Below are 26,782 nucleotides of genomic sequence, written 5' to 3'. Positions count from 1 at the left end.
TCAGTTACATAAACTTAAATTCTAATCCTATATCCACTAATTCTACTAATCCACTAATTCTACTAAATCAAACTTAGTTCTAGAACTAATCTCCCTACTCCCACTAGGCACAAAATAGCTAGTGTGCCAAATATCCCTATGCTTTCCTTTAATACTAACTAACCAGATCTACAAGGTAACCAACAGCCCCTCTTGTGTAACCTTCGAGTCTGAAGTGCATTGTGATCTGAATATGACCGATTTAAGTTTTGTATTCCTCATTTTTGCTTACACTGTGCTCTGTTTCTGCGGCACAATCGACATTTCTGGCTAAATAAGGTAGTGAAGGCACCCCCTTGAGATGCTATTCCTTTGTTTGAATGTTACTACAAACCCAAACTGCTGATGACAACTTCAGAGTGGAGAAGGAGATGCTTGCATTTGTCCTTTTCATTTTCATTGTATGAAATGTCATAGCATGTAGATGAATAAAGAGTGAAAAACAATTAAAATACAAATGTTATTTGCATTTCCTAAAAACATGGGGGTATTTGACTGAAGGGTATCTTCGCTCCCAAATGGAGTTGGGGTAGGATGATGCACTTCAGCAGCCAGGTTCCAGTGGAGGCATCACTGGGGCAAATGGCTGTCATAAGGCAACTTGAGATCGCACATGCAGCCAGGAAAATGTTCACGTGGATTTTATTCTGCGGTACTTACTTTATTTTGCCTATTGGCATTGAAGACAGACCTTTGCTCTTTTATATTAGACCATTTTCCTGTCTTTAGATTCATCGGACTACATCCAACTACATATGGCACCTGTTGCGCTGCCATGCTCCTTTAATTTAATGTTCTCAAATGGCACCTTGAGGGACTCCTTCATCTGATTACTCTGGTAAAATGTAATCGGCGGTGGGACCACAATTCTGTGCTACTTGCTTTCACACACAAACCATTACGCCCAAGTCTACATTTTCTGTTGGTTTCTTGACAGCAGTTGTGGTGCAGGTGACTGCAGGCCACTGCAACAGCGCTTTTCACGCTTCATCTGCTTCTGGGCCATGTACATTTTCAGAATCTTTCTTCACACACATCTTTTCTGCCAAAAGTTCTATCATATTTACATTTTAACCATGAGATTTGTTTCCCACTCCCCCCCCCCCCCCCTAATCATTTTTCCGAGGCTAAAGTTTTATTTGGTGGTTAAAGGTAGTCTGACAAAATCATACGACGTCTGTGGGCGCACATCCAGACGAGGATAGCTACGAAATTGTCCATTGCATGCTGTAGTGTGCCCTACATCAGAATATTCCCAAGTTCAAAAGCGTCAGCCTCCAAAGGCATTCATGCACGCTTAGTTTTTGCCAGAGCAGTTTCAGCGGCATTGCATTGGTACCATCTTTAAAGCGGCAACATAGGCCCCCCCAACCCACCTTACTCATTGTACCAGAATGACTGCTCGGTTTGGATGCCAGCACATGTTAAGGCCTGACCCAGTTTGGTCAGGTTGTCCTACGTCAGTTATTTCTCTAGTTGAGGGCTTAAATCCAACCTCCTTTTTGTATCTACGTTTTGGGAATCTCGAAAGTATGGATGTAAGGGGATGGGACTGTAGGAGTAATTGGGTTATGCAATGTGTGATTACTGCAGTGCGAACTAGACCATGCTCCCCATTCCTTCATGCGCTTTCCATGAGTGACAGGTATGTTGTGTGGCTGGGCAGATGGAAAAGAAAGGTCTGACTGGCTGTCGGAAGGCAGAGGTTCCCGTGGGTGCAACGGTTTGTGCACGTCGACAACCCTCTATGGGGAGAGAAATGTTGCATGGTTTACTGTTCGAAAAGGCTCCAGTCCCTTTCCCTAGGCATCCTAAAAGTATTTACAAAAGGGGAATATGGGCTTGGAGTGCTGTAGTCACTATGGTGAGTAACATTTTATGTATCCTTTGTGGCTGCATACACAACTAGAGTGCATATTGATGATCCTTTCTGATAACTTTTTTTTAAATTTTATTACTTTGTTTTTACACTTGTAGGTACAACAGAGGTTCAAGTACAAACGGACGTAATTTAATAAAAAAGAATACAAAGATTACATTTTTTCTTTTTAGATCCGTTTCATTGGGAATGGCTCCCACAAGCTAAAGTTCCCTTCACACAGGAAACTAGGGATTTGGTTCTGCCACGCATTTCTGATATGAACTTTGTACAGGATCTTTGTGAGGATCTTCATGAACTGTTTAAAGTAAGAATTCGATTTAGATTTTTATTTTTACTATCAAAGTAATGCTTCATACCAAGAGGTTTGAGTTTGGAAATTTTAAGTGTCATGTGAATTGTGTGTTGAAAAAATAGTGGAAAATATTTTCTTTGATTTAGTATTATTCATTTTAAAGTGTTCTCCTCTTTTTTACAACTCCTGTAATACTCAACTGACCAGGTCATAGCGCTTCACTCAATCTGTGGCAGCAAATCATTCTTTGCCACAGTGGGTAAGTCCCTTCGTGGCTGTGCAGTTACTGCTGCAGAAATCCTACCAAAAGTAAATATTCTCATCACACGTGCCTCACAGAACCATTCCATCATTCGTCTTCTCCACTTCCAACTGTATCTCCTCCTTCAACCAGAACCCTAGTTTCCCTTTTTGACAGCTACATGTCTTTCCACACTTACCTCCTCCACTACCACTTAAGAACCACACAATAAAGTCCCCCACCTAAATTTCACTCTGCAACACAAAGATGTACTTTTTGATACCTGGAAAAACTCGCCGCCTTACCACACGAAACATGACATCTGTAGCCGACACTCTCCCAGTACGCAGCAGGATTTGGCTATGCGCTGATCGACCTTTTCATGCAAACTTGCTAAAACAAGTCTTCAAACCCGCGCTGCCTCCAGAGTCCTTAGCAACCTTAACATTCATACCTTCTAATCCAATCTCAATCCGAAACACATTCTGCAAACACTGTGCTAGAAGGCCCACTGTAGACCTTTGTGTATTGTGACGGCAAAGCTCTGTGCTCAGCAGCTTAACATGGAATCCATAGACCCAGTTTGAGGTATTGGCCAAGTTAGCCAATTACAGAGTTTGCTTCTTCCAGACTGGAAGGGGTGCCCAAATCCAGCCTAGGGGATGGTGGGTGAGGGTGAATGCCAGAGCCAACACTGGGGTCTATCGCGATTTAGGGTAATCCAGAATCCACAGTGGGGTGTAGGTGGTGGATGGGTAGCCAGTGCCAACCCAGAGGTTGGGGGTGGGGGATTGGGTGCTGATGGGGAGCAAAGAACCAGCCCAAATTCAGGGGGCCCATCATGAGGACAGGTGGGGGGGCTGGAGAGACTCTAAAGCTTAAATACCGTGGAGCACTGCAGGGACAACACTAGTTTTGTAAATTTCAAGGAAGCCCACGATAATATTGTCACCCTTACTCATAATGAACTGGCGATCTGTTGACTACTTAAGAACTTTTTGTATTCTGTTTCATAGAAGGCTAAATTGGGGGTGGGAGGTAATGGGATCCCCAAATATATGTAGGTCGCCACAACTTCAAATGACTGCTCCCCAATCCACCACCTGAAACTAGATTTCCCACTTATTTGGGCGCCCAAGACAATTTTTTTTTTTATTTATCCGCATATTGTTTGCATATTCATGTAGTGTGCATCCAACGAACGCTGAAGGCCAATGGGCGTATGATCGAATAACATCATATTGTCGGTATATGATAACCAGGGCACATACTACCCTGCAATAAGAGGTGGAAAACTGCAGCAAGCACATAACCCCCAGGTCCATATCTGATGTATACAAATTAAGAAGGGGTGCTAAAACGCACCCCTGTTTAAGACCTTTGTTCGTAGAAGTGGACACAGTTACCAGTCCAGCCTGATCTATTCTAGCAACTGTAGTATCGGTGTATAAACTTTCTATAAAATACAGTAAAAGGAGGCCAATTCCCCATTTAAAAACGTTTTTTGGGAGACCGAATCAAATGCACAAGCATGGGATTCCAAGATGGCCGCCGACACTAGGTAGACGTGTCGGCGGCGCTCTGGTAACGCTCGAGCATGGGAGGTGCTCCACCACCCCTCTTTCAGGCATTAGAGGGACAGGAGACCGAGTTTCATCTCCCGTTTGCCCCTCGAGTAGTTCGGAGCCGGCGGGAATCAAGCGGACCGCAGCCAGCGATCTAGAGAGGAGCTGTGCCCGGGAGACAGACTAGCAAAGCCAGGGGGCGGTCCGGCTGGAGGTCACGCCACAGCGCAGGCTGCAGGGAAGCGGCTGTCCCTGGCTTAGTGGAGCCGCGGTCCGGCATGGCTCTGAGCCTTAGAGCGAGGGGGCGATCCGAAGCAGCTCCCTGAGCCCCGGAACAATAGTGGCCTGAGAAGGCACTCTAGCGCGGAGCTCAGGGCACATCCCCTTCCAGAGTGCGCCTAGTTCGGGAGGGCGCAGGAGTGCAAAATCGACTGCCGCACCTCCCAGGTGTCTCGGAGCGCGGCAAGCCAGGAGGGCACCCAGCCAACAACGGGGCCTCCAGTACCTTCCCCCGGGTGGGGCAGGTGAGCTCCAGAACATCTTTGGCAACGCTGCGCTGGAAGCTCAGGTGAGCGTCCGGGAGCGAGAGCCGGAGGGAAGGAGTCTGGGGCGAGGGACCTGCGCCCCGGGGCCTGCCTGTGAGGCGGGGAGAACGAACCAAGTGGAAGCAAAGCCCAAACAACTCAACAAGGGGAGAACTCTGGTCGTGTCATTTTAGCGGAACCTGGCCTACTATCAGGAGTTCCACGTTGAGGAGACCCTGGGAGAATTTGGCAGCACTACTGGAGGCTGGGGTCTCGATCTTGGGGACCTGGGTGCGGGGAAAAGTGCTTACCCCCAGGGGCAGGTTTGCAGGGTCATAGCCCACCAGAGAACAATTCAGCACCCCAACGAGGGGAGGGGGGGAGGGCCCCAGTGCACCTGGTGTTCTGAGGAAGGCCTTCAGAGAAGCAAAACTGGGCAGTGGCACTGGATTGAGATGCCCACCCGCCTCCGCACACGAGACAGGGTGACCCCCCCCCCCCTCTCCCCAGGCGACGAGAGATGAGTTTCAAGGACCAGATGGGCAGGAATTACGGCTTGGGGAGTGTGGCGGCTGCACTTTTCGGCTCTGTGGCAAGGCAACGGTAGCATGGCAGCTAAAAATAAAAGCAGATCTATCAAGAGTGGGTTCCCGCCGGCAGAAACATCAGGCCCTGTTATCTATGTAGGCTAGCAAGGACGCACAGGAGGGGAGGAGCACCCAGCAGGATGAGACCTCTGAATGGACTCAGCCGGACGGGTCGCAGCAAGCCTCCCACCTCTCCCGACAGGATCTGCATGGGGAAATGCTCTCCCTGAAGAATTTGCTGGCAAAGACGTTCCAGGACCAATTTCAGCTGGTACGGTCTGAATTTAAATTGGGCCCTGTCTGAGATTAAACAGGAAGTACGTCAACTGGGCGAGAGAACGGATTTGGTGGAGAGAGGTCTGCAAGAGGTGAGCAAGGACGCAAAGGAGAACCGTGAAGCGATAGACCGATTGGATACGGCTACACGGTACCTTGAGATTCGAATGGAGGACTTGGAAAATCGATCTAGGCGGATCAACATCAGACTGAGGTTGTTGCCGGAGATGGTCCTAGACAGGGATCTGGAAGAGAGAGTCCAAAAAATGTTTGCCGACATATTGGGGGAGGACTCACCGGACAGGATTGAACTGGATAGAGTACAGAGTGCCCTGCCTCAACACCACCCGGAACCAGAGACCAAGAGATGTACTAGCGGCCTTGTCGAGATATGCGCAAAAGGAAGCGGTGTTGAGGGCTGCAAGGCCTAAGGAGCCGATAATGTACAATGGACAGAAAATCGAACTTTATCAGGATCTCGCGGGCAGTACTCTACTCAAGGAAGCAGATGAGCCCCGTACTAGCGAAGCTCCAGGAGCAGGGAATTAAATATAAATGTACTTTCCCTTTCGGGCTTCTGTTCGAGTAGGAGGGGGTCTCAAAGATGGATCTCTTCGCTGCAGGAAGGGGCGGCTCTTCTACAGGTCGACTTGGAGCAGCACCAGGGGACGCTCGGTCCGAGGAGTATGCAAAACCCAGGGGATGGCCCCCAGACCTCGGCCATGGGAATGGTCAACTGCCTGGGGGAAGGGAAACGTAGAAGGCGGACTTGACAAGGCCCCACAGGTCAAGGAGAGAGGGGCTCTGGTATGGACGAGGGGGCAGATTCGAATACGATCTAATACAGAGTAAGTTCATCTAATAAGGGGTGGTGGCTTAAAGGGATCACAAGGAGGGGAAGAGGAGTGAGGAGCAAACATCATGGGATCGGTAAAGGCATTGAAGCCTGAGAGAGGGGCTCGGGAAAGTTGGCCTGATGTGCAGGCCTCTGGGGAGGGAGGGGGAGGGCGGACAGGTTCAGGAGGGGCGGTGGAAGGGAAGGGTGAGGGCACGGGGGGTGGGGGGATTAGGGTTCAGCCACACAGTGTTCACTTTCTCGAGGCAAGAAATAGTTCAGGCGTATCCCCGACTTCTGAGTGGAAGGGGAGGTTTTGCGGGAATGTACGAAGGGAGAGATCATTCATCTTTGACATTTAAGTGGATCACGCATAACGTTAGGGGGCTTAATTACCCATTAAAGAGAAAGAAGCTCGAGCTTTTCACGAAAAGGTACCGCCCAGATTTTTTAGGCCTGCAAGAAACCCATCTGTTACGAGGGGACCAGCATAGACTCAAACTAAGGGGCTTTGACCAAATGGTGCACGCCTCAGGAGCGACAAAATCAGGAGGGGTAGCCCTGGCAATAGGAAACGTGTCCAATTTCAAGATTGATGAGGCTATTGGAAATAAAGAGGGCAGATATTTAATGGTAATAGGATCCGTTGGAGATGGATTCTACGTTAGTCGTGGTCTACGCCCCCCACTCAGGGCAAGAATCCTTCCTTCTGCAACTTTTACGGAAGATTGGGGAACACTCAACGGGTCCAATAATTTTAATGGGAGACCTGAACATTGCGTGGGACAGAACAAGGGACAAGTCAGGTGGCAAACTCGGGGGAGGGGGAATAGTAGCCTCACCCGCTTTGCGGGACAGAATGTCAGAGGTAGGCCTACAGGACGTTTGGAGGGAAGTGAAAGGGGATGAGGAGGGGTTCACCTTCTTTTCGGAAGTTCATGGGACACAATCTAGAATAGATTATTTTTGGGTATCGTCGAAGTTGGTGGGGAAGGTGGAAGTGGGTCCTATGGGTATAGCAGACCATAAGATACTTATAATGCAGCTTGAATTGGGCTTCTCGAGGAAGAGGTTATTGGGCTGGAAATACCCTGAATATCTATTACGGGACCCTGTTATTATTGGAGAGTTGGAGAGTAAAATAAAAGAATACTTTGAGAGCAATAAAAGGGGAGAAACGGGGGAGGACTCCGATGGGATTCATTTAAGGCTACAATACGAGGTGAATTATGGCAGCCAAAGTACAAAAAACATAAGCAGATGCTAGCCCTGGAATCCCAGTTAGAAGTGGAGTGGAGGAAGCAAGGGGAAGAGCGGTTGAGACTCCCAGCAGACTCAATCATAGGGAATATAGAAGGGCAGTGGGCCAGCTGAATTTTCTATGGACTAAAAAACTGGAAGGAGCCCTCTTATCGGTGAGGCAGAAATTTTATGCCAAGGCCAATAAGACTGGCACCCCTGTTGGCGTGACTTCTCCGGGGGGCAGAGTCGAGAAATACTATTACAGCCCTTCATACGGAGGAGGGGGATAGTTACCTGACTCGAGGAACTTCAAGAAACCATGACGGAGCACTATGAATCTCGATACAGGTCACAAAACCCCCAGGAACAACACCAGTAGATGTTTTTAGATAAAGTTCAGTTGCCAGTAGTTGGGAAGGAGGCTCAAGAAATTTGAATCAAGAAATTACGGAGGACGAGGTCGGGGAGGGGGGTGATAGGGAAACTGCCCCGGGGTAAAGCCCCTTGCCCTGACGGTTTCTCAGCCGTCTTCTATAAACAGTTTGCCGGGCTACTGATGCCACACTTAACCTACCTCTTCAACACTTTCAAAGCAACCGTGGGAATAACTCCTACCATGAAGGAGGGCAAATCTCCTTGATTCAGAAACCAGGGAAAAAACCCCTAGAAAGGTCCTCGTACAGATCGATATTAATGTTGACGCGAAAATGTACACTAAGATATTGGCGAATAGACTAGAGGGGCTTCTTCCCGATCTAATCCACCAGGATCAATCGTGTTTCATTAAGGGCAGACGAACGGCAATCAATATTAGGGTAGCACATTTACTGGAAAAGGTGGAAAAAACAAACACTCCCGCGGCTCTCCTTTTGCTTGACGCTGAGAAAGCGTTTGACCGGGAGGAGTGGTCGTTCCTTTTCAGGGTAATGGAACACATGGTACTGGTCGGGGCCTTTCTACAAATGGTCAAAGCTAATTATAACGGACCACGGGCACGGGTGATGGTCAATGGGGTGACATCCAGATTGTTCCATCTGCAAAGACGTACGAAGCAGGGTTGCCCCTTGTCCCCTTTGTTTGCTATATATCTGGAACCTCTACTCCAAGCCATTCGGGAATCGGGAGACATACGGGGCATTCCATTTGGGGGGATCCAGCATAATGTGGCAGCTTTTGCTGACGATATGCTGCTTACCCTCACTGCCCCATCCCAATCCTGTAGAGCTAGTATATTATTGCTTGAAAGCTTTGGTGAGGTATCGGGGGTGCGCACCAACATGGGCAAATCCAAACTGATGGACCGGAGTCTGGGGAATGAGGAGCGGGAAGAGCTCAAAAGATCCTCTTCGTTCGCATGGCGACCAGGGGGAATTTTGTACCTAGGGGTGAGGATGACTCCGACGCTCCCCGGAAGGTTCGCAGCCAATTACCCTCCGCTAGTAAAGAGCATTAGAAAAAACCTTCAAAGGTGGTGAAATCTCAGCGTTTCCTGGCTAAGGAGAATAGCGGCTATAAAGATGGTAATACTGCCACGCCTCTTATATTTGTTCCAGGCTGTTCCTCAGACGGTACCGGAGCGCTTTTTCAAGGAGCTTCAAACCATAACTAATGAATTTATAAGGAAGGGCAAGAAAGCCAGGGTCAGTAGACGGTTACTCACAGCCCCAAGAAAAGAGGGTGGTCTGGCCCTCTGATTTTCGGCAATATTATGAGGCTACGCAGCAGAGTCATTAGGGAGTGGGTTCAACAAGGAGGAGAGAAACACTGGGTGAAAATGGATAGGGCGGAAACTAAGCATGACCTGGACGTGGTGTTATGGCTCCCAAAACGCCTCCGACCTAAACATATGTACATGAGTTCCATTACTAAACTGATGGCGGATAACTGGGACAGGCTAGCCAGACAAAGAGGTTTCTCCAGCATGGGGTCTGGCATGGATTCACATGCTCATGAATATTCCCCGTCGTCAGGCTGGGAATCCTCGGTAAAGAAAAAACCAGTATCAGTTTCGTTTCTGATCTGTCTTTCGTAGTAATAACCAATCACTGGTCTCTGCGTCATACTGACCACAGCCAATGACTGCCCTCTACCTAAGCACCGCCTCTGGCAGCCATCTTCAGATTTTTACCGCACGTTCATGTGTTGGGATCCTCGTGCTATTGCTCTCGAGCGTTAGTGCTATTTTTCGCGCTTTTTCACAAAAAACTTCGATTCTTTCGGTCAAAAGAGCCTCAAGCTCCACCGATCCTACATCCGATCAACGGGGACCCGTGTCGGATTCGTCTGTGCCCCTCAAGGGTGAAGATTTCGTCGAGCTACACTTCGGAGGACTCCAGAAGCTTCTCAGGCCCGGTCTCGGAGATGGCCCAGGAGAAGGGAAGCTCGACGCCCGGAAAGCTGTTCAGGGTCTGCCCTGGATGCCAGCTGCAGAACGTCTTTAAGGAGGACGAACACTCTTTCTGCCTTTACTGCCTTCATGAGGACAAGACGCACGTGGAGAAGGACTGTGCGTTTTGCGGCAACATGTCGGAACGGACCATGAAGGACCGCCATCAACGTCTCGCCAACTGGCTGGAGGGTAAGAGCCCGTCTGGCGAGAAGAAGAAGAAATCCGAGCGGTCTTCTAAGACCTTTGAGGGCGCCCCGGCGACGGGGGCCCAACATAAGGCCAAGCACCGCGAGTCCGCTGGCACCGGGAGCGCCGAACGGTCGGGCTCTACGGGCGCCAGGCAGGGCGCACCCTCCCCGGCACCATCAACCACGAGCCAACGCTCTGGGTCGGGTAAGAGGAAGGCCGAGCACCCGGCAAAGCTCCTGGAGAGGCCCCGGTCGAGCTCTAAGGCAGAGGAGGAGCGTGGCAGTGCCCCCTCCCTCAAGGATAAGGCGGTGAGCGCACCTAAGGTGGTGAAGGCCTTGATCCATCTGACCAAGCCCTCTATCGAAACGGTCGCGGCGGCCCTGGCTCAGCCTGTGGAGGCTGCACCAGTGGTGGCGACCTCGGGGCCCAGAATCTCCCTGCCTCCTCGGAGGGAGTCTTCTTTTGTGCCCATCGATAGGACCCCCGTGAAACCCTCCGTGGGGAAGAAGGGGGGGCAGGGCGTTGTCGTAGATTCGGCCTCAACCTCAGAAGAGGAGCTGATCGAGGTCTTAAGCCACGGCCTAGGCGTGGAAGAAGGCCAGCCCGTCGGAATGGACCCCGACGCAGGTGACGACGACGACATCGTCGAGGATACCGACGGGGCCCCTGCTCGCCCGTCGGACTCCCCTCTGCCAGCGCCGCAAGACAACTCGGCGGCCATTTTGTTGGCCATACAGTCCTTATGCTCCGAGATAAGGACGAGGCTACCGTTACCGACGGAGGAACCTCTCCCGTCGGGGGATCCAGAACCGGGACCTTCTGGTGTTCCCCCTACCAAGAAAAGAAGGATCCATCCACCACCTCCTTTTCAACCGCCGCGCCCCGTCCAGCCCTCCTCCCCGTCCACCCGAGGGGATGATACGGGGACTGACACGGCAGCGACGGGTACGGACGACGAGGCATACGACGAGGATTTTCCGTCGTCGCCTCCCGCCAGGGCTTCTCCGCCCGACGAGATCGGATCTTTCCACTCCATGATCTCCAGGGCTTCCGAGCTTTTCCAACTCTGCCCTGAGGAGAAGAAAAAGGAAGGCTTCCTTTATCAGCGGCGCGAGGCCAAGAGGAAGACGGTCCTCGCAGTGCCTCTGTTGGATGACATTTGGGATGAGGGCCTTTCCCTCCTCAAGAACCCTTCCACGACGCCAGCTAGAAGAGACCGGTACGAGAAAATGTACCGGGTCCCGGACACGGCCCCCCTGTGCCTCCGGGCGCAGCCTACCCCGGATTCCGTCGTCTCCGCGGCAGCCAGGAAGAAAGCGGGGGGGGGTGCGGCCTCCACATCGACTTCCCCGCCGGACGGCGAGGGAAGGAAATTGGATGCTATGGGACGTAGAGTCATCTCGTCGGCAGCGACGACGATTAAAGCGGCCAACGCCTTGCTATCGTGGCTCGCTACGACAGGGAGCTCTGGTACAAGATAGCTCCCCTGCTGGATTTTCTGCCGGACGACAAGAGGGCGGAGGCCCTGGAGATCCTGCAGGAAGGTGAGGTGGCCTCGGACCACGCCATCACCGTGGCGACGGACATCGCCGACACTGGGTTCCGCCAGCTGGGCAACGGCGTTTGCCTTCGACGTCGTGGATGGCTCAAAGCTACGGACTTCCGGCAGGACGTCCAGACCAGAGTCCTGGACATGCCCTTCGACGGGAACAATCTGTTTGGGAAGACAGTGGACGACTCCCTTCAGGCCATCAAGGCGGATACTGAGACGGCCCGGGCCCTTGGAGTTCTGCAGCAACGACGGACGCCCTTTCGGAGCAGCGGAGGCAAGGGCGCCTCCAAAGGTTCCGGCGGCGGTTTCGCTTCCTACCGTCAAGCGGCCCGCTCGTCGTCGCAAGAGGCCTACAGAGGACGAGGCAAGTCTAGCGGACCCCACCGTCGTCGCCAAGGAGGTCAAGGCGGCAAGGCCGCGTCCAAGCAGGATTGAACCGGCCGTGGGGTCGGGCCCCCACCGAAGCACCCCGGTGGGAGGCCGGCTGGCGGGCTTCGTCAGCGTGTGGGAGTCCATCTCCACCGACCGTTGGGTGCTGGACGCCCTGGCCCGGGGCCACGCGCTCGAGTTTCAAAGAAGGTGCCCGCGCGTCCCCCCCGTGGCCAGGAAAGAACTTCACGCCCCTCAACTTCTCCTGGAGGCGCAGAAGTTCCAGATGGTCACCCTCCAGCACGTCCTGGGTCAGCTGGAGGAAGGAGACTTCCTATCGTCGTTGGATTTGGAGGATGCCTACTTCCACATTCCCATCCTAAAGGGGCACCGGAAATTCCTCAGGTTCGTGGTCCAAGGGCGTCATTACCAGTTCAAAGCCCTTCCCTTCGGACTACGGTCGGCACCCAGGGTATTCACCAAGTGCCTCGCACCGGTGGCGGCGCAGCTGCGCCGCGAGGGGATTCACGTCTACCCCTACCTGGACGACTGGCTCATCCGCGCCAAGACGAGGGAGCTCGCCGTGGTCCACACGGCAAGGACCGTCCAACTCCTCACGGACCTGGGATTCTCCGTGAACTACGCCAAATCCCACCTGGTGCCCGCGCAAGTCGCACTGTTTCTGGGAGCGAGGCTCGACACAGTGTCCCTTCTGGCCTCCCCGTCGGAGGAGAGGACCAGGACCATCTTGGGCAAGGTGCAACGGATGTTGGTGGCCGACACGGCCAAAGTGAGGTCCATCAAGTCCCTCCTCGGGATGTCTTCCTGCATCTACCTCATTCCCATGTGCAGGCTCCGGATGCGCCCGTTGCAAGAATTCCTGGATGCGCGCTGGATCCAGACGACGGGCAGCTTCGAGGAAAGGATCAAGCTCGACGAGAGCTTCCGACGAGCGATACGGTGGTGGGGCACCCGCGCGCATCTGACGGCGGGCATGGACTTCCAGGCCCCAGCCCACCGGGAGACTGTGACCACGGATGCCTCCCTGGAAGGGTGGGGAGCGCACACCGAAAATCTGCACGCAAGGGGACTCTGGCTCCCGACGGAGAAGTCCCTGCATATCAACGTCCTGGAGCTCCGTGCAGTGTTTTGGGCCCTCAGGTCCTTCCTTCCGTCCCTCAAGGGCAAGGTGGTGAGGATCTTCACCGACAACACCACCACCATGTTTTACATCAGGAAACAGGGCGGAACCAGGTCCCCAGCGCTGTCCAAGGAGGCGCAGGACCTGTGGCATTGGGCCGTCGCCCAAGGGATTTTTCTGGTGCCGTTTCATCTGGCAGGGATAAAAAACACCATCGCCGACTCACTCAGCAGGGAGCTGCGCTCGTGCCACGAGTGGGAACTACGGCAGGATCTGGTGGATCGCCTCTTCCGACGGTGGGGCACACCCCAGATCGACCTGTTCGCGACGGCGACGAACACCAAGTGCCGGAGGTTCGCCAGCAGGTTTCCCCAGACGAGGAGCATGGGCGATGCTTTCTCGTTCCCCTGGGAGGGCCTGTTCCTCTACGCGTTCCCTCCTTTGCCTCTGCTAATCCGGCTCATCAACCAGCTCAAGAGGTCACGGTGCAGGATGATCCTCGTCGCACCTGCGTGGCCGAGGCAGATATGGTTCCCGGACTTGCTGGACTTGTCAGCGTCCCCGCCGATCAAGCTGCCGGCGGACGCGGATCTACTCTCCAGGGAAGGAGGCGCCATCCTCCACCACGACCCGAAGTCGCTGAACTTGCAGGCCTGGCTCCTGCAGCGCTAGAGTTTGGAGGATACGACATACCGGCCGATTGCAGAGAGGTTCTTGCAAAGGCCAGGGCGTCCTCGACTCTTAAATGCTACGGACACAAATGGAAGAGGTTCTCTGTCTGGTGCCGGCCACAGAAGATTAACCCTCTACGGATTACGGCTCCCCAAGTACTGCCGTACCTGCTGACGCTGGCCAAAGCTGGTCTGGCACACGCGTCCATCAAGATTCATCTTGCTGCGATCTCCCGATACACCAGAACCACGGGGCGGACGTCCTTGTGGTCTCATCGTCTGGTGAAAGAGTTCATGAAGGGACTGTTCAGATCGTTCCCGCCGGTGAAGGCTCCGGCCCCGGCGTGGGAGCTCAACGTGGTGCTGACCAAGCTCATGGGACCTCCGTTCGAGCCTCTGCACTCGGCCCCGTTGAAGTTTCTATCGTGGAAAACAGCTTTTCTTGTGGCCATCACCTCCGCACGACGAGTGGGAGAGATCCAGGCCCTTTCCTGCAAGGCCCCGTACTTGACTTTCCACGACACGAGGGTAGTGCTCAGGACGCACCCCTCCTTCATGCCCAAGGTACCGTCGGACTTCCATCTCAACGAACCCTTGGTGTTACCTGTGTTCTTCCCGTCGCCTTCGTCGCCGGCTGAGAGGACTTTGCACTCGCTGGATGTAGCTAGAGCGCTGAAGTTCTACGTGGACCGCACGAAGGGTTTTCGGAAGACGTCACAACTCTTTGTGAACTTTGGACCTGTCAATCAGGGGAAGGCTCTCTCGAAGGCTTCCATCTCCAGATGGCTCTCCGGCTGTATCATGTGCTGTCACCGGTTGGCAAACCGACCGCTGCCTGGCCGTCCGAGAGCCCATTCCACCAGAGCGATCGCAGCTACCACGGCGTTCCTATCTGGTGTGCCCCTGCTGGACATATGCAGGGCTGCTACGTGGAGGTCGACGCACACCTTCACGAAATTCTACTGCGTCGACCGGGATTCCAGGGAGGAGTCCAGGGTCGGCCAAGCAGTGCTGCGCAACCTGTTCGCCTGAGGTGAGCCTGGTGAGGAGGTAAGATGCTTAATGTTGAGTTGATGTGATGCTTAATGTTGAGCCTTTGCCACCTCCCGTGGTTGTGCATGTGTGTACTGCTATGTATTCTTTATTCATGAGCATGTGAATCCATGCCAGACCCCATGCTGGAGAAGGAACAAGTTACTTACCTGTAACTGTTGTTCTCCAGCATGGGTCTGGCATGGATTCACATGCGAACCCTCCCGCCTACCCCTCTGCGGCTCTTCACTTGGTCATACTGCCACTTCACGTGCTTCCAAATCTGAAGATGGCTGCCAGAGGCGGTGCTTAGGTAGAGGGCAGTCATTGGCTGTGGTCAGTATGACGCAGAGACCAGTGATTGGTTATTACTACGAAAGACAGATCAGAAACGAAACTGATACTGGTTTTTTCTTTACCGAGGATTCCCAGCCTGACGACGGGGAATATTCATGAGCATGTGAATCCATGCCAGACCCATGCTGGAGAACAACAGTTACAGGTAAGTAACTTGTTCCATCCCTTCCTTTCCATCCCCGTTTACACCAATATTCGAAAATGGGGATTTCACACTAGGGCTGGAGAGGGGGGCTTTCAGGAAATGGATGAAAGGGGGTTGTAGGAGGATCCGGGACATGTTTAGTGGGAAGGATATTAGCTCTTTCTTCGAATGTAAAAGGGATTTTGCCCTGGGGGAGGAGGAAAGATTGCGGTACTATCAATTACGTAATTTGTTGATGCACCCAGAGAATAAAGGGGCGGCTATTAGAGACTCTACTAAATTCAAAAAATTATTAATGTCTAATGATGGTTCAAAAGGCCTAATCTCACAGCTCTATGGAATTTTAGGAGGCCAAGCCGAAGCAGAGTTGCCCATTTATGGGCAAATGGGAAAAGGTACTGGGAAGAGGAATAGAGAAGAAGGAATGGGAGAGACTATAGAGGATAATCCCGAAATTAGCAAGAGCATCCCAGACCCTTGGTATAAACTTATATACGGTTGGCACTACACTCCAGCCCGTCTACACAGACCATACCCTGGGAAATCTAAGGACTGTTGGAGAGGGTATGGGGCGGTGGCGACTGCAGAGCACATTTGGTGGGGATGCCCTAGAATAATGCTCTTCTGGGAGGAAATTCGGAAAGCTCAACAGGCCTTTGGACCAAGGGGAGCAGATCCCTGGAATTGATCTTGTTGGGCATTCAGCACAAAGACATGGAGTGTTCTTCTGAAGCTAGGGAAAGAGCACAGGTGATGCTTATCCTTGCTGGAACGATATCGGTTGCCAAGAACTGGAAAAGCCTGACAGTACCAGCATTTCTGGACTGGCTCAGGAAAGTCTGGGAGATTGTTGCGGTGGAATGGGCGACGTATGCCATGAACAATGCAATACAGAGCTTTGCAAGTGAGTGGGGCAAAGGGTTGGCCTTTCTTGGAGATGATTTTAGGATTGGGTGGCACCCACAGCTTTTTAGACTGTTGGACCTACAGTGAGCAGAGGGGGGGATTGACAACATTCTGAAGAATCAAGGAACACTGGAAAGTGGCCAGTTTGTTTTTCTTGGGGGGGGGGGGGGGGTGGGAGAGAGGGGGGAGGGAGAAAGAGGGGGCAATGTTGGAGGTGTTCATGTTTTAAAAAAATGTTAAAGTTTAAAAAAAAATGCACAACCATAATCTACATGGCATATATAGTGATCTATCGCTTTGCTTTGTAGTGTCTGCAATCCTATATTGGAGACCAAGAATATTAAAAGGTGCTATGATCCCGCCTAAAACCAGTCTTGTACTTGCTAGTCCCAGCTGTTCCACCCAGGATTAGAGTTTCCATAGTAAAATCTTACCGCTTGAATCCATCATGGCCCATAGCCTATAGTTTGCTGGATCCAAGCGGTCCCCCTTTTTAAACCGAGGAATTAAAATGGACTTACTCCAGCTAACTGGCACTTTCCCATCCTTCAATATATGGTTGAATGTTAATGTGAACAGCTGTGCCCAGAATTTCGTCATGCCTTTAAGTGCAGCATTAGCTGTCAGATCCTGTCTCCAAAGTTCTTCGGAAGCTGCTGAACCCTGCAGATCCACAAAGGCGTCAAGTGCACAACAGCTTGTATAATCAGCTGAGATCTAAAAACCCCTGGAGGAAAGGGGAATGGGACAGAATAATGGGATCCTCCTCTTTAGGATGGATATCTGTATGAAATGAAAAATCACAAAGTAAGCTTCTGTTCAGTAAATTACTGCTCCGACTCTCTAATCCCAAAAATGTGTATGGTACCGGAGACTCCTCCACAGAAGGCCTAGAGGATTAGTTTCACATTGGTATTGTGACAATGAGATAAGATCCTGCTGAATCTTCTGCATCTACGTGAATGTCATACTCCAGAACTTTTACCTGCTTCTTAAAACTGGGTAGACTCAGAAGTAACCCAATTAATTGGGTTTTCACAGAAAACTCCTCTGAAATATCTTGTCTTGAGCACAAGTAGTTCTTTGGATATTGTAGGTAGAATAGGTTGTTTCTCGCACAAACTATCCTTTCTTAAACTGACCGGAGAGTAAAATACTTGCTTTATAAGAATTTGCAGTTGGCCGTTATAATATTCTCAGTCTTATCTTGACCACCTTTTGGTTCTGAAGTGTAAGCGTTTTCACTTACCTAAATTCTAGAATTAACCTGCAGCCTATTTAAATTCTTTTTTTAAAAGCTACCCTAACTGTTAATCTAAAAAACTAGCTACAGCGTGAGCACGGCCAGCCAAGAAATGATAATCAGCGTGTGCTGTTTAGCAATCAAACAACTTTAGAATTACAGTAACCGCGCTAGTCAGGATGAATTAGAGCGCCGTGCTGAAAAGTAACATGGGGAAAATAAACTGTCGCCGCGCTAAAAGAACTCGCAGCGTGAGCCACGGTGAAACAAAAAAGGGATCTATGTGATCACTGAGACCACACATAATTGTGACTGCCGAAAATGCTGACTTTTTTTATTAAACCCTCTTTACGCCACACAGATATGCAGGGGAGACCCCCCACAACCGCCTATACTACTATAATATCCCATACCCCCCACATATATATGTGGTGTAAGCGGGGGGTTAGAAAATAATAAGTCAGCATTTTCGGCCGTCGCAATTCTCAGGTCGACATTTTTGTACGATTCCAAAAAAAAGAACAAAAATGAAAATAATCGCTGTGCAAAGGGAAAGGCTTACCTTCCGGAATGAGTCACCTGAAAACGAATCTGAAGCGATTCAGCCAGGAAACACACAGGCTCCATTGCAAGTTCAATGAGCAGGACCAAGAAGACTTGAGAAGCTGCCTTCAAAGAAAATTAACATTTTTGCCTGCGCGTGTACCGGAACAGGCAGCAGTGAATGTTACAGTGAAAGGCTAGTTCGAGTCACGTTAAATACTGCGCGCATGCATAGAAAGAGAAATGCCTCAACTATCCAGAAACTAATACATGCTATCGAAATAAATGAATACTTCCAAATATCCTTAGAAAAAACTAGAAATTAATTTTAAAGCTACTGAGATCTATTTACATGAAAACGTATTTCTTCACTTGTAAGAGCATAACTTATATAAACTGTGAAGTAAACTAGAATCTTCTTTCTCTTCATAAACCTTCTTCACAAATTGTAGATAAGTTTCTTTTTTCTTGCTTCTTTGACCCCAGGCCTAAAACTCAGGACACCTAAACAGGACCCATCTCCTGGACAATTCTTAATGAGACAGTTGAGAATGTTCTGCCTAGCCCTTTGTTTAATCTTCCACCAATCAGGACTCCAGGTTCCTTCCACCATCTTGGCTTGGGATCACCTCAGCACTCTGAAATATGTTAAGGCCCAAACTGAAAATGTAAATTTCAATAAAACAAATAAGGAATGGGAATTAAACATTTATTGGCCACTACCACAACTGCCGGAAACCTGACATTAGCTAGGCCATCCTGACATTAGCTAGGGCATCAGGGCCAGGAGTACGAGATGCTTTGCACCTATATGGGCTGCAAAATATCTTCGTACTCCAAACCCTGTGCAAAGGTCAAATCGTAGCCACCATGTGACCCCACCTGCATGTTCTGTTGCGTCATAGTACAAGTTCTTTATTTTTTTTAAAAACGTTATTATACTGGACATTACCACACAAGGACAAGTAGCTTACAAGTAGGAAGCAAAGTTACAGTCAACATGTTCAGAACAAGTGTAGCAAATAGAGTGCTGAGGAATTTGCTTCTCTTGCAGATTGCTAGGTACATATGACAACATTTCCAATTAGGAGCAACTTAAGCTGGAGGTAGGGAGGAAGAGGAATCATCGGGATCAGTAACGGTGGCTGCCGACATAGAGGAGACATAAGAGCGAAATGGAGCCCAGATGTTCCGGGTCGCGAAACTGGAGGTTGTTGAGCTGACCATGACTCCTCCATGTTCGAGGCCCATGTCACAGTGCAAAGCCACTGGGCATGAGTAGGGGTCCCAGGACGTAGCCAGCATAGCAAAATGCAACGTACGGCTAATAGCATGCATAAACCTGATAATTTCATGTTGTTACGGCTCAATTCAGAAAAATCATGAGACGCACACCAGGGGAGACGGGGTGATCGTACAAACCAATATGTTGGACATTGTGGAACAGACCCCCTTCCAAAACTGAGAGCGGACAAGACCATAACATGTGAAAGTAATTTGCAGCATCCGATCCACACCTGGGGCACTTGGGTGGGGGGGGGTATTGTTATGATCCCTCGACATGTGATGCAATCTGATTGGAGTGTAATGAAACCTGTGCAGTACCTTGAATTGAATCAATTTGAAGCGGAAGTTAAACGAAATGCCATGAATACGTGCGTACATATGGCTCCAACGCTGGTCCATCATTTCGATTCCCAGGTCCTCACCCCAATCGTGTCTGAGTTTATCAAAGGGAGGGGGGACCCTGGCCTGAAGCACAGCGTAAAGCCTGGAGACTCTATAGTAAAAGCTCTTAACATAGTTCACCAATTGGGTCTCAGACAGGGGGTTCACCTCCACTGGTGGTACCTCCCCAGAATGTTGTCTGTAATAGCACCAGAACTTTATACTATCATTTCTATGAAGCAGGGGCATCATAAATCGCCAGTTGGTGCTATTTAAATTACTTTTTGTTAGCAACAATGACATCAAACAAAATCCTTTTAGTGTACACTCGTAATCCTGCAGGGCAAATCACCTGCAATGACTCGGTCAACATTCTTTGGATATCTGACTTATATCTTGTCAAGCAATTACTGATGTCTGCATAGCAGGACAGCCAATTGTTATATTTTGAGTCTGTCCATGCGAGGTTGATGTCTGAAAAGGGTATAACTGTGTAGCATTGCGACAAGTAGAGCGAATGAACCAAGTCTGGATTGCATGGTCACTTGGGCTGTTGAATGCTGCTGAAATCCCAGATATATAACTTGGGCCCCACAAACACATAATCCAATCTAGAAACAGTTTTTCTGTTTGTCCAGGCGGAATCAGTCCCCCCCCCCCCCCCTCCATCCATTTCTATCTTCTATCTCTAGTTAAGTTGGACCATGTAAGTTCATTCTGTTGGACCAACGCTGTCCCCATTTATTCATCTTATCTCCATATGTGTCCAGGGGTGAGGAGGGGAAATCCATCTGCCCTAGGCATCATAGACTGGGCACTGGTGTGGCTTACATCCTTCCTTTCAAACCGACCCTCCCAAGTGCAATTGGGCCCTTTCCTTTCCTCCACCTCACACTCTACCTGTGGCATCCCTCAGGGCTCTATCCTATCGCTATGGCCCTTCAATATTTACCTTGCCCCTCCTGGCCCACTTGAGCCCTGCCTTCTCACCTTCCTTCCAGTTAAGTTGATGACACACTGCTTTCCTTTAAGCTTCCATCCTCTTCCTCATCCCTCTCTCATACCAGACTGCTATTCAGGCGTGGTGCTCTGATAATGATCTCTGCCTTTATGCCAGTAAGACTGAGATCCTTCTCATTGGGACACCTGCTCCCTGCCCCCCGTCCTCACTCTCTGGCAACCCTCCTTGGGTGCCCTCCCCCCTTTTGTGATGTTAATCTTTGTCATCTTTGACTCCTCTCTCTCCTCACATTGCGTACCTTGCCAAGAAGTCCAACTTTCAGCTCCACCTACTGAGAGGCATTCTCCCTTTCCCCACCTTCCTCCAGAAGGTCAATGTCTGCAGGGCTTTGTTTCTCGCTCGGCTGGACTACTGCAACAGCCTTTTCCTCATCTTCCTCTCGTCTTCGTCCTCTTCAACTAATCAAAAATAGGGCTGCAAGACGTATCCTTGGCCTCAATCCCAAGGACCGCATCTCTCCAGCCCTAAATTCTTTCCACTGGTGAAAGCAAGGATCAGATTAAAGACCCTTTCCATCATCCACAAGGCTGTCTTGGGCCTGGGACCTCTACATCCAGCTTTCTCTCCCTAAATACCTCTCTGCTAGCGTTCTTCGGTCCTCTAGCTCGAACTCTCTGCAGGTCAGACGCTTCTCCAAGCAGAGAGTGGGAGGTAGATGCCTTTCCTCGGCAGAAGCCTCCCTCTTGAATGGCCTCCCTCAGACTTGAGCCGGATCTCCTTAAGTTCTGGAAACTTGTCAGACTTTCCTTCCTCCGCCCCCCCCTTCTGTGGTAATGTCTCTGCCGCTGCGACTAGTACCTGATCCCATATGAGTCTTACAGGGGCCAGGCCATCCTTGACTAGTCACTTCCCTCTGCTCCCCCCACACCACCACCACCATCCCTACCTGCACTTGCCCTCTGAAACTCTTCACGGACTAGACTGAATCTGGTCCACCCCGCCTTTGCACTTTTCCTGGTCCCACCTCCCCTGCACTTGCCCTTCGTGGCTCCCCTCAGCACTAGCTCATCCTTCTGGGGCCCCCCACTCATGCACTTCACCCCCATATCACCCCCCCCCCCCCCCAGCCCTGCCCACTATTTCCTCCCTCCCTTGCTCTTTCTGTCTCTGCACTTCCTCGGTAAGCATGTCACAAGGCCCAGTACGACCGTTGGTGTTTCTTCCCTATGTCTGACCTTGCCCTTTTAGTTTTTTTTTGTTGTTTTTTTTTTGCGTGGCGTCTGGAAACGCTTGTGTATAGGCACCATACATATGTCCAATAAATAAAATCCTGATGATCAGGTAGGGTACCAGTTAAAGCACAATGAGCAAAGTCTCTGCTATAATTACGTTAAAATGTGAGTACATGGCAAACCACGTCAGGAGTATGTGTTCCACATATTCCCATAATTTCACCGCGGGGGTTATACATGTTAATATGTAGTTTCCCAAACGGGAATAGAGCAGATTCAATAAATATACTAAGAGCGTTCTGTTTTTATTGGGCAGAATTCATTGCTCTATATGCACTTTGGCCTCTACTGTCAGGCCGCCCATAGGATGACCGCAGGTTGCCCAAGCCAGTCTGAATCTGATTCTGAAGCTGTCAATCAGAAAAGGCCAACATGCCCATGTCTCCTGCAGCATGAATATATCGGCCATCATAATTTCAGTGAAGCCCGATGGACTACTTAAAAAGGATTGATGCCCTCTGATATTCCAGTTCCAAAAGGTGTAGCTAGCTGGAGGGGGGCGAGAGGGGGTGGGGCGGCTGTCATTGGCCACCCATCGTTCCATCCATCGGAGTGATGGGCTCTATTTTGCAGAGATTAGAAGTATGATGTTAATTTATTTTCTGTTGTGTGGCCTAAGTCGGCTAAAGGTAAGACGTTCTGTTTTTTTCGGCTGTATTATGTCAACCGAAGGCTTGTCAACCATAATTATTTGAGATGCAATTAAGTTGAAGCACATGGTTCTAAGAAAATTATAATTGGCAAGCAGCATATTAACACTTTTTGCAGATGCAAACAACTACTGCCCAATTGTGCAACTGTCTGCCTTAGGACGTTCTACATGGTGTATCTCTGCAGATGTAATTGCATGTAGTGCTGGGGACCTGCTAAATAAATTAAAAAGAAAATTACGATTTAGAAAGGGACTTTCCACTGCAGTAATTTCCACTGATTTAATGCACTTTCTCAAGATTCGGAGGTCAGGAGATGATCTCTTGTGTAGACAATTGTTGGTTTTCCCCATTCACTGCTCCATGGGCAATGACTATATTGGTGGACAATGGTCCAGAGGAACAGACCGATATTGATGCCCTAGCAGTTGGCAGGCCTCGAGACCGCTCAATGCTTGGTTTAGCCAAAAGGTGGTAATTATACAGTTCCTGGTGAATTGCAGAGTGAGGCTGGAAGGTAGGAGGCTGGGTTGCTCCACTGTCACAGCACTAAGCCAGGGCTCTAACGATGTCTGATGGTTATGCTGCACTATCCAAGTGGGTGCAGCATCTCAAACTCTTTGTGCAAGAGGTAAGAAACAATTGCTAGTTTGAAGACGCATTACCATTGCATGGTTCCCATTGCAAGAACGCACGTTTTGAGAGATATTGCAGCAGAAATGTTTGGTTTGGCTTATTTTTCTTATTTCCTTCTATTGTGACTTTTCCGGGGCTCGAAGTGAAGTTGTTCCTGGTCAGCTTCAGTTGGGTTATTTTCAATATCTGCAGTCGGAAGAGAGCCTGACTGGTTAACAAGGTTGATGATATCTTTTAAAGATTTAAAGATTTGGCAGCATTAGTTTTCCCAATCACACACACTTGGTCAGTGCGGATGAAGGCCACCCCCCCATTTTGTCTGGCTCACAGCTGGCAAGCTACACACTGATTGGACCAGTGTTAACGGGCCCAGGAGAAGCTCCTGCAGTGGGGGTAGTTGAGATTGCTGTTGGCAAGAATGTTCACATTTGGAAATATGGTCTTGTTAGTTATTTTGCCATATTTGCACAGAGACCAAAGACGGCGCTCCTGGTTACTGCAATTACAAGTTGGAATGTGAAGGCTCCTCAAGTGATCCCTTGTCACTCTCCTCTGAGATCGCGAAGAGTCCACCTTGCTATCTGTCTTTCTTTCAGTGAGCGTTGAATTTGAGACAGTTTCCAGGTCCAGAGTAGCAAACCAGTTCGAGCCAATGTTATCATATTCAACAGGTACCAATGGAATCCCAGGTGCGAGGGAGGGGCCAACAGAGAATCTCTCTGCAGGTTCAAACATGAACTAAGGATGGAGTTATTGTTATCCAACCTGGGGGCAAACTCCACCTCGCTTAACAGCTCTGAACGGTTTGTGGGTTAACCATTGGCATCAAGCTCGGGACAGACCGATTTATTGTGTTATTTCCTAGAGACAAGAGGCCCTCATTTGTGCGTGATATTTCTCCAGACATTACATCACTCACTACAGTTTTGTGCACCGGTGGAAAGAAAATTCGTGATTTTCGCTGCAGTACCAGATTTTTTGTAAAGTTTGTCCATTTAAGCTAAAGGAGCAGGATCTCCAATAGTAGGTTGATCCAACATCGGACTTCTGGTCCTTTTCCCTGCACGTTTGGCTTTACTTCTAAGAGGATAATAATGTGCATTTTGCTTCATCTTCCACTGTTTACACGCAGTGGGATTTAAATAGCACTCCCAGTGTATGCAGCCTTCACTTCAGTTATCGGTGAGTTACAAATCGAGCTTCACGTTGCAACAAGGCTTCTCGTACCGCTTAGAAGAATGAAAAATACACTCAGGGTGCCACAAGTACAAAGTTCAAATTTCACTTGAAATCATATGGCAGAGTCAATTGAAATGGTTTGTTAGCACAAGCACTTCATGGGGAGAGTCACCAGCCCCTGTCACCTAGATCACCACTGACCACACGCCCTGCGCTGGAAGGGGCTTAATGTAGATGGATCCTCGGGCGTGCTGGCGTTGCGATGAAAACAGAGACTCGGCCCCGTTGGGAAGCACGCTGCATTCAAAGAGAAAATTCAGCCATGACCACCAATGAACACACACTTAGCTCACACTTCTGTGCAGCTTCATACTACAACAGTTTGTGTGTGGCTTGTTTTATTAGTTATATGGCATCAGTTGGTCTGGGCATGGCACCTGGTAGCTGAAGATGTCAAGCAAACAAGGCTGTCCCAGGCTACAAGCAGGAGCAAAGCAGTCCCTACCGAATTCATTCCCTACTTTTCCTTTCTATGTTACCACTAAAATACCTCTGACATATCGCTGGGGCGGGGGGGGGGGACTAACATTTCCCTCTTAGTTATTCTAAAAATGCATGTGTATGTTTTGGGGCTAAGGTAAGTGCTGCAGAACATTGAGGCTCCAAATAAAATCTGTACTGCTTGTGCATCATGCCATCCAGTGGCGGAGGCGCAGGCGGTGGTAGTTGCATGGGGAGAAAGCAAGTGCCTGGGACACCGTAGAACCACCGGCTGCTACACCACAGGTCATTCCACTGATGCTCAGGCACAAACAAGATGCTAGCTCAATGCCAAAGAACACAACTGTGAAGCACAGGAAAAATACCTCTGCTGTCTGCTGATTAGCCACCCATACATTAGACAAAAGTGGCAAAATTGTGGGTCAGCCCTATAACAAATATGGACTCTTCCTGACACCCTAGTCCATACCTCCCTTGATTTCCCTCTTTTTTGGCTCTGATGTACTATATCCGTGCTTAAGGTGTGTGTGTTTGTATATGTATATATGTATATGTATATATCATGGCCATGTAGTTATGGTTAAGTTGGTGTTTCCATAGAAAGAGCACTTTTTGGGTGGCTTATAACTTAGCTCCCCCTGGACGAATCCTCACCAAACTTTGCAAAAAAAGTATATGGCCCACTCTGAATTTTTTTGCAAAGTGTGGTGAGGATTCGTCCAGGGGGGGGGGGGGGGGAGTTATAGGGGGGAGTCCCAAAACCTTTGTTTTTTCCCATAGACATAATGGGAAAAAACTTTGCTCACGCCTACAGCCCAAACTGCTGGACGGATTTGCGGCAGGAGCAACGGCTTGGTCCCGAAAGTGTGCTTTGCTTTATTTGGTGTAAATCCGTCCAGTAGTTTTTTTTTAAAAATGACAAAAATGTAAGTGAAAAAAATTAGTGATATCTGTTCGCTTCGCGGACACACTTCCCTGTTCGCTCCGCGGACAGGACGGTGATTGGGCAAGCAGCTTGCGTGATGTCCGCGGACATCTGACGTGCTCTCTCATTGGATGCGGTGAAAGCGTGCAGTGCGTCTGGCTTCAGAGACGCCTGCCATCTTTGTTCCTCGCATGAGAGGCTTTGTCAGCAGGAGCGGGATCTGCCGCCTGCACAGTAAGTCCGCCTGTGTCTGTCTCCTGTTCCTCCGACCCCCGCTCATGCCCCCTGTGTCCTTGTCCCCCCCCAACCCCCACTCATGCTCCGTTTCTTCTCTGTTCCTCCAGCCCCCCCGCTCACGCCATCGGCACATGGTGGCCAGCGGAGGGCCGAGGAGCGGGATCTGCCACCTGCACACAAACCCCATGTGTCTATCCCCCTCCCGCCCACCCCCCGCTTATGCCCCGTGTGGCCCCCTCCCGCCCACCCCCGCTCATGCCCCGTGTGGCCCCCTCCCGCCCACCCCCGCTCATGCCCCGTGTGGCCCCCTCCCGCCCACCCCCGCTCATGCCCCGTGTGGCCCCCTCCCGCCCACCCCCGCTCATGCCCCGTGTGGCCCCCTCCCGCCCACCCCCGCTCATGCCCCGTGTGGCCCCCTCCCGCCCACCCCCGCTCATGCCCCGTGTGGCCCCCTCCCGCCCACCCCCGCTCATGCCCCGTGTGGCCCCCGCTCATGCCCCCCTCCCGCCCACCCCCGCTCATGCCCCGTGTGTCCCCCTCCCGCCCACCCCCGCTCATGCCCCGTGTGTCCCCCTCCCGCCCACCCCCGCTCATGCCCCGTGTGTCCCCCTCCCGCTCATGCCCCGTGTGTCCCCCTCCCGCTCATGCCCCGTGTGTCCCCCTCCCGCCCTCCCCCGCTCATGCCCCGTGTGTCCCCCTCCCCCGCTCATGCC

At 50.6% G+C, this 26,782-nt stretch overlaps 1 protein-coding gene across 2 annotated transcripts in view; it reads left to right on the top strand.

The window, feature by feature from the left end:
* Nucleotides 1-26,782, top strand: part of PI4K2B (phosphatidylinositol 4-kinase type 2 beta) — a 354,471-nt gene that overhangs the window by 204,348 nt on the left and 123,341 nt on the right. For both annotated transcript variants that reach the window (XM_069631865.1, XM_069631864.1), the window contains one exon: nucleotides 2,092-2,225. In XM_069631865.1, coding sequence (XP_069487966.1) covers nucleotides 2,092-2,225 — 134 coding nt within the window. The remainder of the gene's footprint in view (nucleotides 1-2,091; nucleotides 2,226-26,782) is intronic.

The sequence above is a fragment of the Ambystoma mexicanum genome, chromosome 6q (assembly GCF_040938575.1).
Source record: "Ambystoma mexicanum isolate Mex_15411 chromosome 6q, UKY_AmexF1_1, whole genome shotgun sequence".
Classification (NCBI taxonomy): Eukaryota; Metazoa; Chordata; class Amphibia; order Caudata; family Ambystomatidae; genus Ambystoma; species Ambystoma mexicanum.
This window is presented reverse-complemented; position numbering and strand designations above follow the sequence as displayed.